The following is a 16,713-nucleotide window of genomic DNA, read 5'->3' as shown; positions in this document are numbered from 1 at the left end:
TCATGACTAGGTACAATAATCTACAATAGTGCTATACTTAACTCAAAGCATCACAGGAAGCCACCTAAGTGTCCATCGACAGATGAGTGGATAAACAAAATATAGTATATACATACAATGGAATATTATTCAGGCTTGAAAAGGAAGGAAATTCTGACACATGCTACAACATGATATTATGCTAAGCAAAATAAGCCAGACACAAAAAGACATATACTGCATGATTCCACTTAGATGACATTAATAGAGACAGAAAGTAGAAAAGTGTTTGCCAAGACCTGGGAAGAGGGAGTACTGGGGTACAAAGTTTGTTTTCCAAGATGAAAAGAGTTTTGGAAATGGATGGTGGTAATGGCTGCACAATATGGTGAATGTACTTAATACCACTGAACTGTACACTTAAAAATGGTTAAGGTAGTAACTGTTCTGTGTATTTTACCACAATTAAAAAAAAAAAATTAAAGCATCACAATTTAATCAAATAAGTCCTTCTGATAGCATAGCTAACTAGAAAACTAAAGTCTCCGATAAAGGAAATAAAATAGTTCTTGGAGATCAAACCATCAGATTTGCTGAGAAAAAGGTACAGTAACCCTATAATGAATCAAGCTGTACTACATTACCACATGATAGCCAAGAGCTAAGCATTTTACTTGTACAGGATCTAGCCAGAGTAATTGAGCTCTTTAAAAAAGTCACAAGGCTAGAAAAGTCAAACCTGAATTGTAGAGTTGTGCTTTACTGTTCGGTTTAGTTTGGTTTTAGGCACTGGCAATACAGCTGACCTTGAGCGAGTCACATACTTGAGCAACAAGAAAAACAAAACCCAGAAATGTATTCAGTTATTTGTTACTGTATACAGTTATTTCTAACTTCCTTAGAGATAAGACTAACTCTATTTTAGTAGAAGGGTGTAATAAAAGTACAGCTCTCAGGTTGTAAAGAGTATAGCAAGGAAAAACTAGGACAGTGATGAGAATACTACCATTAATAACTCATGCACAAGAAAAGAGGATAAAACTAATGTAGATAACATAAACAAAAGAGATTATCATTTTCCTCATAAATCTATCTGAATGTATTTAGGACCAATGAGATGATCACTAAAAGTGTTAACATATTACAACAAAATATTTTAGGAAAGTTGTTAGATGCTCAAATGGAAAAGGGCTTATAAAATGAAGTATTATTATTAGACTTTTAAAAAACTTGTTTTTTATTTAAAGCAGTTTATCACTAAAAGATCTTTAACCCTACAAATAGTTATAAAGCAGAAATAAGTGCAGACTCAGTAAGATATTATTCCTTTGTAAAATATAAAACATGAATATTTTTTCAGTGCACTAAAATATCTCATGCATATTAAAACACTAACTTTGCAAGTCTATATTGTGGGTAACATGATTGGCCTCTTCTATATATAATTTACAAATACAGAAAACATCATTCAACGTCATTAGTAATAGTTTAAACGATTTTTAAATCTTATGTAAACTTTAAACCATGATAAACTCTCCCAAGGTTACATACTACTGCTGCTGAAATTACCACACCTTTACAATATTTTTGTTATAAAAGTACTACAAGAACTTTAATACTACCATGAATACTCACAACTAGGTGGCATATTACATATTCCCTTTTATAGTTATTCTCAACTCTTGGGGAAAAAACTACATTTTTCACACTCACTTTTAACACAGCTTTGAAAATGTTAACTATTTTTTAGGTATACTAAAGTAAAAAATACAACCTTAAAAGTTAATAAAACTTGAATTGTGGGAGTACTAAAATGAGGGATAGAAGTGAGAAGATAATAGTTCAGGTCAAAGCAGACATTGGTTGAATAAATATAAATATCTGTAAATTGGGTATAATAATCCCATCCCATATCTAACTCAAAGGGTCTTTTTAATAATTGAGTGAAATAAAGTGTGTAAAAGTGCTTTATAATTCAAAAATGCTTCACAAACAGAGAATGATACTACTCATTTTTTCAACATGGTTCTTTTTATTTTGTATGAGGTACCTTCATAACCAACACCAATTCCTTCTCTGTAATTACCATTACACGATACTAAAATAATTATCCCCCATCTTGCCAACTTCAAAGAAAACAAAATGTCCACTTTTATTTTTTTTGAATTTGTTATTTTTTTATTCTTATTTATTTTTTTACTTTATTATTTTTTAATTAAGTTTATTGGGGTAACATTAGTTAATACAATTATATAATTTTCAGGTGTTTATTATAATTTGACATCTGCATATCAAAAGGTCCACTTAAAAAAATTAGTAAAGTGTTTTTAGGGATTTGGTAAAGCAAGAATTTTGCTTTAGATATGATATTTAAATTTTCCATTGGCTGTAAGGCAATCTTTAAAAGGACAAATCAAAACTAAGCATAGAATTCTGTACGGAGTTTTATAAGGTTCTAACGCAATGAAAACATGTACCAGAACAAAAATTTATAGTAAAATGAACCCTCTCCTGATACTGGAGTGCAAAGATAAGGTTTCCATAGCAACAAAATGGAAAGACAATTGTGATAACAAATAAACAATAAACAATTGGACAGTATAATTTATACATCAAAGATCAAGCATTCAATTAGAGTTGATATTATTTATTAATATTCAGAAATATATTACCATAAATATGTTCCTCTAATGCTTAAATGTGCAGGACCACTTTGAACCCTGCAGATACAATCTTAGTTCAAATTTGTAAAAAGTCCAAAAGCCTCTAGGAAAGCACAAAACAAGGATCTGAATTTATTTGAACTGCTTTATGAAGTCACTGGGTTGCATATTTTTTGCATGACAAATAACACACCAGATTCTTAAATAAAAGCTTAATTATAGAAGTTCATCATATATGTCAACCTATGACTTCTTTATTCTTACAATTTCAGCAAACTCAAGATAAATGTAGGAATATACACACCTGTAAGATAGCTATCCTTCTTATATCCTCCATGAAGCAAAAAAAGGAAAGAAAAGAGGGGAAAACAATTAACCTATGAAGTATGATCAGTTTTCTAGGTCTCTTATGCACAACTTTGGCCATCCTGTTAACTTTACTACTTAAATACTTAAAGAAAAACAAAGTAATCTCGAAATGTAAACCTGACAGAGGGAAGGTTACTAAGTATCCACTAATACACCAGGAACTTTAAATTGTTATATGTCTATAAACATGTACTTAAAAAAAAAAAAAAAAGAGCCCTCTGAGCCAGAAATTATCCCTATTTTATAAGAAAACTTGCCTCATGGAGCTAAATAATACAGACAGCTAATATATATCAAATGGAATTTAAACATAGGTCTGTATGTTTCCAAAAACCTGAATTATCTACTAGACTAGCGATCTTTACTAGAGCTTGAAATTATTGATCGGTAAATTTTGAAAGAAAATTTGGAATGAAAAAATATATGTATGTCCTGATTTATCTTTTTGACAGTTAGTATATCATTGTCAATTATCCTTATCGTTTCTTAAAAGTGAACACATTTTGACATCAAGAAAGGAAGTACAGAGAAGCAGCACTAGCAAAATCTCAGAATGGAGGACAGTCCACCCCTTTAGTTACAAATTGGCAATTTTGTATCAACATACACAAGATACATACTGATACAACACTATTCTTTGTGTGAAAATATCATCATGAACAGCACTGATCCATGACCCTGTGGTTGTAACATGCTTAAATATGTGTTCCTTTTGTTTGATGAATACTTGAGGAATTTGGCTGTGCTGTTTGAGAGCAGGAATCTGAGGGAACTGAACTCTCTCTCTCTTCCTTAGGTAGAGAAGAATTTGGAGTTTCAATAGCAAATAAAGAAGAAAGAATTGAAAAAAAGACAGGAAGATGAGGAGAGAAGCCAGCCATAGGGTTTGAAACTAGGTATACAATGTAGGTGGGGGGCATCTAAATGAAATATGGTTATCTTCATTGAAATCAATTTATCTTCGTTAAATTGTTATATGTCTATAAACATGTATAGAAACAGAAATGCAGGAAGCAGAGGGTGCCATGAGAACTTAAGTGCCCCCCGCCCCCCCAGGAAAACATAGAAATCTTGGGGAGATTTGGTATTTCCATGGGGTATAAAATTGTGGGTTCAAGCCTATCTTACCTAGCTAGAGCTTGAAGGTAAGATTTCAGCATGAATTTCCCCTTCAGATCAACTAGTCATCAAGAACAATGCTAATAAAAAAGCAAGTACTGGTGTTGTTGAGGGAGAAGTAAAGATATAAGAGATGCTGCAAAAAAATGAAAAGCTAAGGTAAGAATTTGACAGACAGGAGAGGCTGTGGTTATTGGAGTGGGGATGAGTCTGAGAAAATAAGGAGCAGAGAAAAATGCCAAAAAGAGAAAGAGGCACTGGAGTATACAGGTTAAGAAAATTCTAGAAAAAAATTCTCATTCCAAGATAGAGAACACAATTATATGATTGGCGGTAATAAATTTTAAATTATGTATCTGTCAAGTGACTCTGCCTAAAGAAAAACCACATAATACAGTTCTACTCCCTCTGCGTATCAAAATAGCAGAAAAAAAAGTTTAATGTAATAAATGTAAAATCTGGGGCTTTTCAGACATGAGACTGTTACTTATTCAACAAACATTAACAAGTTGCTACTATGTACAAGGTGCTGTGCTCAGGACTAAAGGGGTAAAAGATGGACATAAGATATACTGTCCTTTTCCTCAAAGATTTTAAACATTCAATCAAGGAGTGAAAATGAAGTGGGATACAAATAACTACAGTGCAATGCAATATGTGATAAATGTCATGAGAAAGAAAATATCCTACTTAAATTTTGAGGAGGAATTATAGATGACTAGGGAAAAATAAGAAAAAAAAACAGAATTTAAATTAAGTCTTAAAGTAGCATCTCAGTTGATAGAAGACAGCAAAATATACGGTGAGGAAAAATCACCTGTCATGGTATGCCTGAAAAACAGGCTTCTTCCATAGTAAGAGCTAAGAATTAAAAGGTATTTGGGGGCTACACAAATGACAGCCTTCAGCGGTGAGCTAAGGAACTAGAATTGTATCTCACAGGTAGTAAGGAATCACTGAATGCTGGAGACAACTTTGAATCTAGCAGTTGTACATACTCTAAATAAAAACAGAATGAGACTACAGAGGCAGAAGTTGAATATCAAGATATTATAATCATCTAAATGATTAGAGGGCTCAAACTTGGATAGTGGCAAAATAATGAATTAAAGTTACATAATTAGAAGAATTAACTGAAGAGGCTGAGACAGTGGTCAAAAATGAGCAGCAAATTTCAAGCACTGGCAATGAGGGATAGAATGATAACCTTCAGAAATACTGAGAAGTGAGACGTAGTAGGTCAGCCATAGAATCGGTCACAAAAATTGGTCCTATATTTATTCAAGCATTTATCAAGCATAAACCATATGCCAGGTTCTTGGGACATAAAGATGAGTAAGACCTGCTTCCTGTCTTGAAAGTGAGAGAGACACATATAATTGAACAATTAATTGCCATACTGGGTGATATGTTCAGTAACAGGAGATGCAAAATGGGAAGTAGACTAATTTGCCAATGGATTCAAATGCTACATAACCAATAATGACTAAACTTACTTATCTATGAAAATGTATGTTAAATAAAATTTTTCTTCATTATATGACTATATCCCTATATTCAATGAATACATTTTTCTTAGAGTTTTCAGGAGTGTCCAACTTGTCAAAGGCTCTTCAGACAGATGATCAATATTAGTATTCTTAAAATTAGAAACAGCATACACAAAGATACAAAGTTATATAAAGGTATAAAGAAGCAGTGTAGTAATAAGAACGGAAAATAGTTTAATATCACAGAGTGTAAGATACACATGGAGAAAAATTTGAAAAGATTGAAAAGGGTCAGATGATGGAAGATCTAATGTATTTTTTCTATAATCAATGGAGTTACTAAGAGGGCTTAAGTACAGAAGTGCTTTCTTAACCTACATTCCCTTCTCAGAGAACAGCCCCATCCCTAACTCACAGGAGAGTCCTTGTAGCCATACTGGTACTGAGAACTCTATTCCTCCATTGCCAATTGACTGGATCATGGGTACATACATGCTCTGTATAGGGTCGATCAGATTTTCTTATCCAAGAATTTAGAATTGTGGCACAGAATAAGTGAGTCAGTTAGCTGTGGGCATTGGACTTGCTGATTAATGTAAATTCAGAAGTTAGGAGTACCACTTGGGGAATACATGAAAGCAAAACCAGTAATATAAAGGAAATAAAATGCAGTATATATAAAGAAGGGATATGAGAACATGTAGCCCTAGAGAGAAAGCCTCTACTTTACCGTGTAGTCCTCATGAGACCTGGCTATATATCCTACACTTGATTAAGTGAGATGTCCCTGTAGCTTTCTGATAAATTCAATTTTTGTTCAAGCTAATTGAAATGGGTTTCTATTCCCTGCAACCCTGAGATAAAATAAAAGGTCACTAATTCTGGTGGTTAATCCAAAGAATTAGAGAAAAATGGACTAAAAAAGGTAGAACATTTAAACTAGAAAAAGAGTTATCAAAAGAAAGCAATAATAGCAAATATAGATACATATGATAAAAGAAAAGTAACTAATATTGTGTAGGGTCCATGAAGCTTAATTTAAACAAAGTTTCAGGAAGCTGAAGTAGTATCAATTGCCTCCAAGGAGAAGAATGAGCAGGTGTGGTCAAGGATGCTTTTAAGAGAATAATTGGGACAAAAGTCATATTTCAATAAGTTAAGAAACAAATGGCACAAAATAATTAAGAAATTTCTTTAAAGGACTGTGATGACTAAAAGAAGTTTGAGGGGACAACAGTATTAAAGAAAAAGTACTATAAAAAGGAGAGATGTGAACTTTTCTTTAGGCAAAGAGTCAAGCGAGAATGAAAGGCTCATTCTGCAAAAGAGTGAAATGATAGTCCAAAAAAAGTAGAAGTCCAGGAGAGTATATAGCCTTAACAAGGTAAAAGAATTTTTCCTTAAATAGGGATTTAAAAAAAAGAGAGATGGCTAAAATTCCAAGAAATTTCAAAATGAAGAAAAGACTAAAGAAACTCATTTAATACTACATATTATTAAGTAGAGGCAGTGAGTAGGTAAGATTTGCTGGAAACTAAGGAGGAGGAAGTGGTGGTATGACTTAAGAAAATAGAAAAGGTTGAGCTACAACCGGAAAATATGAAGGCAGTTACCAAGAAGTTAAGTCTTATTGACCCAAGGCTTTAGGGGATGCAACAAAAAAGAGAATAATCACAAACTGGTACTATAAGGGCAGGGGTGTGGTAGGGTGTGTGGAACAAGCTAATGATTTAGGTAAAAATTTCAGGTGTAGTATATGACATAACACAGAATGATGTAACCTTAAACTTCTAATTTGCAAAAACTAAATAAGGCTATTCAGAAATATTCCTGTCCTAAAAACTAAAAAGTGTTTTATTTTAAATTAACATTATGAGATTGATATATATTTTGAAATAATATTTTAAAAATTAAAAAAGAACTCATACCTTTATTTTACTCCATATTAAAAAATCAACTCCAAATATAATGGCTTAAAAGTAAAAAATAAAACTTCAAAACTCAGTAGAAAATTTGGTGACTAACAGAGTAAGGAACAATTTCTTAAACAGCAAATACAAAAAAAGATGAACAAATTTGACTAAAATTAAAATTAATTTGTTTCTATCAAAAATACACAGCAATGACACAAACTGCATTTAAGATTCCAGGTTTATCAATACCAGTAAATTCTTCAAGAGAATAATATTTTGTTTTATATCCAACATTAAATCTGATCAACTCCAGCACTTTAACGACAGGCTATGTATGTAACTGAATAACCATTTAATATATAATTCTATACTTGAATTATACTTCCCTTCAAATGAAAGAATAAGATATTAAAAATGACTAATAATATTTTTCACTGAAGAGATATGGAATGGAAAAAATGAGTTGACAAACTATTTACATACAGAATTTTCATTATTTCTTTGTTTCTAAATTCACAATTAGAGTTAACTAACATTTGAGTATCTAGTATATGTTAAATGATACAGTATTTTATGCAACTTTCTACAGTTGTTCATTTCATAACTAAGAATCCACAGGTCATAAACTTGGTAACTTCACCCTGTCTATATCAAATCTAGAATAGATATTAAATGCAGGCTTGCTGATCATAATGATATAAATGATTTTGAATATTTGCCAAAAAAGGTGAAACATTTAAAACCGTTCCTCCCATAAACTCCTTAAAAAAAAAGTGAAAAGACAAGTTATGAACTGAGAAAAGACAGTAACAATAAAACAAAGGATTAACACGAAGAATATAAAGAACTCTTATAAATCAGTGAGTAAAAAAAAGCAGAAAAATAAGCAGGAGACATGAACAGGAATTTCACTGAAGAGAAAACATAAAAGGCCAGAAAAAATAAAAAGAAACATTCTACATCAGTGATGATGAAGAAGATGCAAATCCAGATAAAAAGATATAACACATTATACTCTTCAGATTTGTAAAAATTAAGAGACAACAGAAAATGTTGGAGGGAATGGATAACCAAAGGATCTTTTATCCCATATACTGCTGATATGAATATAAATTGGCTAAACCACACTGGAAGTTGGGCATTATCTCCTAGAATTTGGCATTCACCTACTCTGTGAAAAGGCAATTTTACCTTTGTATATAATCAATAGAAACTCACACACACACACACAATTAATTTGAGTAAAAATAGAATTTTTGAAATAGAATATATATAATGCACAAAATGTCCATTGTTCACAATTACAAAAACCAGAAAATAACTAAATGCTCAACAAAAGAGAGTGAATAGATAAATATCCAAATATCCAACAAGGAGAGAGTTGGTATTCTACTGAACGAAATATTATACAGTAATTAAAATAAATGAGTATAGCAACATGCAATAGATATATCAGTAATAATACTCAAAAAAAAAGCAGGTTCGAAAAGATTATATTCAATACAATTATGTGAAAACTACTAAAATAAAAGATATATCTTTTAGAATTATATGTGCAATCAAAATATACAAGAATAAAGAAAGAATAAACACAGAATTCAAGATAATGATTACCTTGACTGATAAGAAGGTAGAAGTAGAGGGATGGAATGAAGAAAAACCATGTGTAGGTTAAGTTCATAGCTTTTTTGGCAGAGGTGGAAAGTGAGAGGTAGTTCATGGGTGCTTATTATAATGATTTATCTAATGCAGTGCACCTAAGGATTTTTTTTTTTTAGATTAAAAAATTTTTTTCTATTAGAGTTGACATTCAATATTATTTTATATTAGTTTCAAGAATACAGCATAATGGTTAGATACGTATATCTAACCCGATTAGTCTAGTACCCACCTGGCACTATACATAGTTATTACAATACTATTGACTATACTTTAGGTTTAATTTTTTAAAAATCCAAAAACTTAATGAAATTTGTTCAGTGAAAATTCTGAAACAGGCAAAACAAGTACCTCCTTAGAGAATCACTAGGGTAGTAACTATAGGAAAGGGAAAACAATATGATTAATGTTTAAAAGACTTATTTACCACATGCACTGAGTTGCCAATATGCCTTATACGAATCTAAAATAAATTCCAAATGTTGCCAGAACAACTTTCCAATAAATTAAGGCGTTTGTGAGCCAGGGTAATAAAGCTTTAACCAATTAGAAAAAGTAATCACTGCCAAATTTCTAAAATAGAATAAAATCCTAATTATGATATATATTATGGAATTCTTGTGTATCAATTCATCTTTATAATGTGACACTAACATTTACCTTCCAATCTGAGGTATTATTACAGAAGCCTTCTAAGCTTTCTCGTTCTTTATTTTTGACAGACAGTATTTATGTACGTTACACAAATTTAACTTTTGTGAGAATGTGAAAAACTGAATATGACAATAGAATTAATTTCAAATAAAATTTCAGTAGATAAAATTGAGAAACTAGACATCTATCAAAATAAGTGCTCTCTAGTCTGCTTTTCTAAGATATTAGAAGTTAGTTTTTCACTAGTATGTTATCCCATTCAAAATTTTAAATATCTTTTTAAAGCTTTCATCTAGTTTTCAACTAACTTTGCTGCCAAGTTTGAACTCTGCTGTATATCAAAAGTTAATCACATTAAATGTCATATGATGTTTTCATAGTCTAGAGTAAAACTGGTTTTTGAAATAGACATTTGACAATTGACACAAGACATTTTACTAGAAAATGAAGCAGAATTAACTCTTCTATTCAAATACCATGTATGCTTTTGAAAGTAACATTATTTTCATCTCTACAAACTACTACTCCATTCTTCCTATTTGTTTGAAAGTAGACACACACTAGATAAATGAGTCTAACTAGCTGTATTGACTTTCATCTCAAAATATTTTGATTTTGAGTTAGTACTTTAAGGCAGTTTAAGAAGAAAAGTAAGTGGCGAGTACAGTCTGGACTTAGTAATAGACAATAATGATACATAGCATTGACTCTGAACCATAAGTTGATAAAATGTGGTTTTCAGGTTAGATTTGGTTATTGGAGAAATCTGAATACTTTATTGAATAAGGCATATCTTTAAATAGCTTCTCAAATATTTATTGACTACCTAGGTAAACATCTCTGTGCTGAAACTAGAGTTGTATAATGAATGATGGCTCTAAAATGGATCATGTTTTTTATCATCTCTAATTAATAAGATTTGGTCTAGTCTCCTACAGCTTCTTTTCATATGTGATCAATGTTTAGATAAAGATAGGTAGGAGCACCTTCTAGGCATTGTCTGTTTACCCCAGGGCTTTTGCACCCAATTCCTTGGATTTTCCTTTCTGCTTTTCAAATTTGACAGTGGTTAATTTTCATGCTTTTTATCAGTTTATTCCTGTGTGTCTACTTTCAAACAAATAGGAAGAATGGAGTAGTAGTTTGTAGAGATGAAAATAATGTTACTTTCAAAAGCATACATGGTATTTGAATAGAAGAGTTAATTCTGCTTGATTTTCTAGTAAAATGTCTTGTGTCAATTCCAGTAAGTAAATGGGATAAAGGGAGGAAAAATATCAAATCTATATGTTGTACATCTTAAAACTATACAATGTTGCATGTTAAATATATCTCAATAAAAAAGGGAGGAAAAAAGGGAAATAGACTCAAATACCATGGTGCTTATAAGCTGGGAAAGTTTGTCAGTTATCTCCGAGTGATAGAACTAGGAGCACCTTTTATTTTCTTTTGTGCTTTTCTGCATTTTCCAAATTTTCTACAATAAAGCGTATCACTTTCATAATTTGAAAAAACTGTGAAACCTATCTTACCCACCCTGCTTACTTTCTCATACTACATTCCTCCAAGCCACCCTAAAATTTTAGTCTTCTCAACACACAGACTTTCCACTTTCTGGTATCACTGCAAAATTAGATGCTATTTCCTAATTTCTCATCAAATGGATAAAATAGCAGTGTGCTGTATACAGGTATTCTGCACATAACTAGTGCAGAAATCCTTTTTGAACTTATTAAGGGGATATTTTGGGAGAGGGGATTAGAAATATAAATTAAAGAAAGAAAAGTAACTTCTTATGTCAATGATTATCATCAACTTCTCTTAAAAGAGCCAAGACATTTCTTATCCTAGGCGGCAAATAGAGCCTTCTCATCAATGTATTGAGTATCTACTAAGTGCCGAACACATGGCTTGGTTATATAAAAGCTTAAATTTTTAAAGCAAAGTTTATCTTATGGATAGTATACAGAGAAATGTAAAATCTTTTAGAAGGTTTTGGGCAAACACTTGACAACTTTCATCAGAACCTGCAAAAAGGTTATTGGTACTGTTAAGTCTTTGTAGAATATTACACCTTATTCACAATAATAGAGCACTGTTAAATTATAGACTACCCACCCAACAGAATGTGGAAATCACTTTACCTTGTTATAGAGAAACCTAACAGGTAGAATCAAGTTTATATTAAAGTTAACTGGTTAATTACATTTTGGGCCAATTCTTAGAAAGTTCACACATCTATAACATTGCAATGTAAAACATTTATGGGTCCTCAGAACTATGGCAACTTAAAGAACAGTGGGAAACACATCCAGATTCAAACTCAGACTTACAGTGTAACTATGAACAATTTACTTAACATTCTTGAACTTAATTTCTTGATCTATAAAATGGAAACAACACCCACCCACCTTACTGGATTATTGTAAAGTTTAAGTAAGGTGTATAGGGTACCAAGTACAATGTCTGACATACAACAAATAATCAGTAAATGTTATTTGCTCTCTCTTCAAGAAAGTGAAAACCATATCTTGTCATCTCTATATTCTCCAATATAGCTTTGGTAGGTACTCGATAAATGGTTCTTGAAATGAATCCTTACAATTTAAGGCTAATTACTTCAACCTTCCACTTGAGCACGTCACCTCTACCTAAATAAATTCTGCCGAAAATGGAATTTCAGATGCCCAATCCAACACTTTATTAGGCATTTTGATGAAGATGCATCTTCAATAATCAACAAGGTAACTTGATTAGTATGCTACTCAATATTTGAGTCTGCATTTTACAAAATTACTGTTGTAGCCGACGTTTTCATTTTGAGATTCTTTATATAGTTTTCATTAACCCGGTTTCCTTAAAAATAAACTTTAATTTCTCTGGCCTCACAAATGTATCTCATTGTTTCCCACTACATTTCAAATAAAAAAATAAAGATGGGACAAGAAGTTTGTTATAAGACATAAAAATTAGAAATAGCCAATTAAATTTATATCTTTAAATGGCCTATTGTAATTTTTACTACAGCAAATATTCTTCCTTATACTTTGAAGCTTCTAGCCATCAAAGTTTGCGTGTAATTTAAACATTACTCCATAAAAATGTTACAGCAATTAACAAGACAAAGTACTGTGGTTTCGGATTTTGTCTTTCCACAATCAAAGGTTACATTAATAAGCCAATTCCAACTCAAGTAGTATTTCAAATTCTGTAATATAATTTGAAAATAATTTTTAAATGTTGGATATATACTGCTTCTAAATAAATATCAATTTCATTAAAGTAGGTAACATGGAACTTTCAGAATAAAGCAAGCATTCCTGAGTTAAGGTAAAGTAACAGTTTTTAATTACTAAACATGTTTTAAAACTTGCTTCATAAATTACTATTTAAATACCTAAAACAGTTTGGCAGAGAGGCATTAAGAACATGTTAAACAACTTTTCAATTTAAATAAATTCAAACTTAGATGCTTTTTAAAAACTGGTTCTACCAGCAAATTTGATAAATATTTGTTACTATATACTAGTTTTTGACCTAATGAAATAATAAAATGTTTGAATAGATGGATATGTTTGAGGCAAATTTTACCACCATTTATCTTACATGCTGATATAAATAATATCCTCAATTATTTTAATAAACATGGTAAAGTTCAAATGCAATAACTTATTAGAATTGAGAGTCAAATACACCAAGAAAAATGCCCTGGATACATATGACAACATGTAAGGTAACATTTAATAGAAACTATTCTTTTCTGGAGGGGTTACATTTTAGTTTATTTAAGAGCCCAACCTTAGGTGTTTCCTTACTTTGGTCTCTTTTTTAAAAGTCATATTTAAAAGTTCTTATTTCTCTAAGTTGCTTCTTTGTTTTTGCCAAAATTGATCTTATTAAAAGTTCCTAAATGTTATATTTTTAATACACATGAAAATATATTTTCAGGTCCAATGCCAAGATAAGTGTCTTTTATGCCAACTTTCTATCAAATACAATTAAGGATGCAAAATACTTTATAATTCTGAAGCCACTCCATTCAAAGAAAAATGCTCTTGCCATTTCCAGGGCTTTTTCTCAGAACCAAAGTATGCTTTTCATATTTCAATACTAGGCAATGAAAAGCATTTCTAATTTGCCTCAAACTTCATTTTAAAAGCACATGTATATTAATAAAACAATAAATTCTATTCATTTAGCAAATGCTGTATCCGGTAAGGCCTCCTTATAAGGGGCTAAGAATAATTAAAATACTACTACATAGCGACATGTTCAATGATATGAAATTCAACCTTGCATTTGCAAACGATTCCAAATGTGCAACAGCGTATTATACCTTGCTGAAATTTCTGTTTGTGGAGAAAATATCAAGTATTATAACAACGCCTTCAAGCTTAGAGCAAAATAAACCAAGCTCATGTAGGGATCTATCGAAAAAATACATTCGAACAGCAAAAAATTTAGAAGCAGTTGTAATACTTAATTTTGACATCATCAAAAATCAACTCTTCGGTGTCTAAATTCAGTCTTTAAAAAATAATTAACTGCCCAACGCACATAAAAAAAGGGGATGTTCTTTCTTCTCTTAATTCCTAGCTCCAAACTTCGAGAAGGCATTAAACGACTATATTAAAACAAACCAAAATAAGTTCAAGTTAAAAAACAAGCATGAAATTTTTATCCAGATGTTTAAACATCTCTGGAACACTCCAAAGTAATGAAAAAATAAACTCAACAGTGCAGAGTAGGTTCTCCTGTACATCATAGAGACCTAAAAACAAAAAACGTGCCTACCTCATCAAATATTTAGCTGGAAATGGGAAACAATAACATTGCTACTCCACGTAGACTTAACTAATTAAGGGACCTAATTTGTTCTCATCTTCTGCAGGGAAGTGGTGCCCAACATTTTCCCTTAGTCGACTGCTTTCTCATTTGTAAACAACTTCTGTAGCTCTTTCTCTGGTGTTCAAACGGGAGGGAAAATGAAAGTCTGAAAAGCATCAGCATCTGAGCTTCCGAATCTGAGCACTGAGTAGCTGAGATGGGGGACCATATATAACACACTTGATAAAAAGTGGGGGGAAGGTAGCCCTCGAATTAGAGGAAGGAAATGCAGTCACCTGAAGAGGGCTGGTGAAGTGAAGCCAGCATTTGGTGAGACACTTAAAAAAAAAAAAAAAAACTTGTCTAGGGGCTGGAAGTTATGGGGGCGCTCTTTGTGCGAAGTCTGAGGGGAAGGGGAGGGACGAGAAAACAGCTTGGGAGTCATTCATAGTAGTTAGAGGAGCGGTGTACGAGCGAACGGCGGGGCGGGGCCCGGCCGAGGGAGGGGGCAGCAGGGGCGTCCGCCCGCGACTCTGACACCCAGGGAGGGGGCGGTAAGCTGGACGGTCCGGGGACGCGGAGAGAGCAGACTCCGGCTGCAGGCAGAAGTGGGGTCCCTCTGGTAGGTAATTAAAGTACTGGCAGGCCAGGGCTCCGGTGGCGAGAGGGTCCGGCCCCCGAAGGAAGCGGCTCTCGAGTGACATCCCCAAGTTTCCGCACTTAGCGGGCTAGGGGCGCGGCTGCCGCACCGCTTCCCTCGGCCCCCGATCCCGCGTCACTTTCTCTCTGTCTCCTCCACTAGTGCCTCCCGCCCGGGCCGCGGCCCTTACCTGGATCTCCGTGAGCAGAATCTCCCCCCGTTCGGGGTTGGACGCCATTGCGCTCCGCTCTGGACTCCGCACCTGGACGCGGCAGCCACTGGCGAAGGGAGAAGGCGGGACGGGATCCGGGGAGGGGGGTGAGGAGCAGGGAGAGAAAGAAAAAAAAAAAACTAGGGATTCATGGAGGCGCAGCCCCTGCTGGAGGTGCGGCTTATTTCGCCCGGGTCATGGAGAGCGGCGGGGAGCGCGGGCACTCGTAGCGGGCTCCCACTCGCCGCTCGTCTGCCGCAGTCGCCGCCGCCGCCCGCGCGGGACTCTGTTCGCTCAGTCGCTCCCTTTGGGCGACGCCAGGAGCCGCCTCGAGCCTCTCCGTGAGGGGCGCAGCGGCCGCGGCCGAAGCTCCTCCTGTCGCACCATTTGGCTGTCACTGCGTCGCAAAAGCGGCCTCACTTGGCGGCTGCCAGGACACGTGACGGCCGCGGCCACTGCCTCCCACCGGGCGAGGGAGGTGGGGCGGAGGGGACCCCGAGGGAGGGAGAGGCGCGGGGGGCGGGGCGGCTTCCGACCTGGCTCCGAGGTGGGGCCAGCCATTGGACCCGGCCGGGGTGAAAATGAGGGGAAAGGACTGGGCTCGCGTCTCGGGAGGCGGGAAGAGGAAGCAGAAAACACGCCCGCTTTCCTGTTGCGCTAGAACTCGGAAGCCTGCTTGCTGTTTTTCGTTTGTTTTCGCCCCGGTGCCACTTTCTCTTTTCTTGCCGAAGTTTAGGCCTAACGTAAACGGGCCCCTTTCTAACCTGCACAACACAGAGACGTTCGGAACAAACTTTATAGATTATTCCCATGACCCCCATTAACCCAAGCTATTAATCTTGCCTTTTGCTCCCTCTCATCCCCGGCGCGCCTTTCCGACCAGTAAGGTGCACAGCTGGCTAAACTGGGGTGTGGTCTGTACTTTTTAAGAAATGTAAGAGGCTCGTGATCCATGGCAACTTAACTCCCAGCGTTTGAGAGATGTCTTTTTCCCAAGCGCCGAACTACTATGGTTTAGTCGGTGGAACTCCACAGAGTTTAGAATTTAATTAGCTGGCTTCATGACTTGTAACTGAATTTAAACTAAAGGAGGTGGGGCGGTATCAGCTCTAACAATGGGAAAAAGCCAACTTCCCTTGGTGTAGTAAACATTTAAGTTAACCTATTAGTAACATACAGCAAAGCAGTG

At 34.5% G+C, this 16,713-nt stretch overlaps 1 protein-coding gene across 1 annotated transcript in view; it reads right to left on the bottom strand.

Moving 5' to 3' along the window:
• The window catches only part of PKN2 (protein kinase N2), a 118,433-nt gene extending 102,499 nt beyond the window's left edge, over positions 1-15,934 (bottom strand). The window contains exon 1 of the mRNA XM_006919385.3: positions 15,504-15,934. Within this exon, the coding sequence (XP_006919447.1) occupies positions 15,504-15,551 (48 nt within the window). The 5' untranslated portion in view covers positions 15,552-15,934. The remainder of the gene's footprint in view (positions 1-15,503) is intronic.
• Between the last annotated feature and the right edge of the window lie 779 nt (positions 15,935-16,713).

Source organism: Pteropus alecto, unplaced genomic scaffold, assembly GCF_000325575.1.
Source record: "Pteropus alecto unplaced genomic scaffold, ASM32557v1 scaffold25, whole genome shotgun sequence".
Taxonomy (NCBI): Eukaryota; Metazoa; Chordata; class Mammalia; order Chiroptera; family Pteropodidae; genus Pteropus; species Pteropus alecto.
Note: the sequence above shows the minus strand (reverse complement) of the source record. Positions and strands in the feature narration are given on the sequence as shown.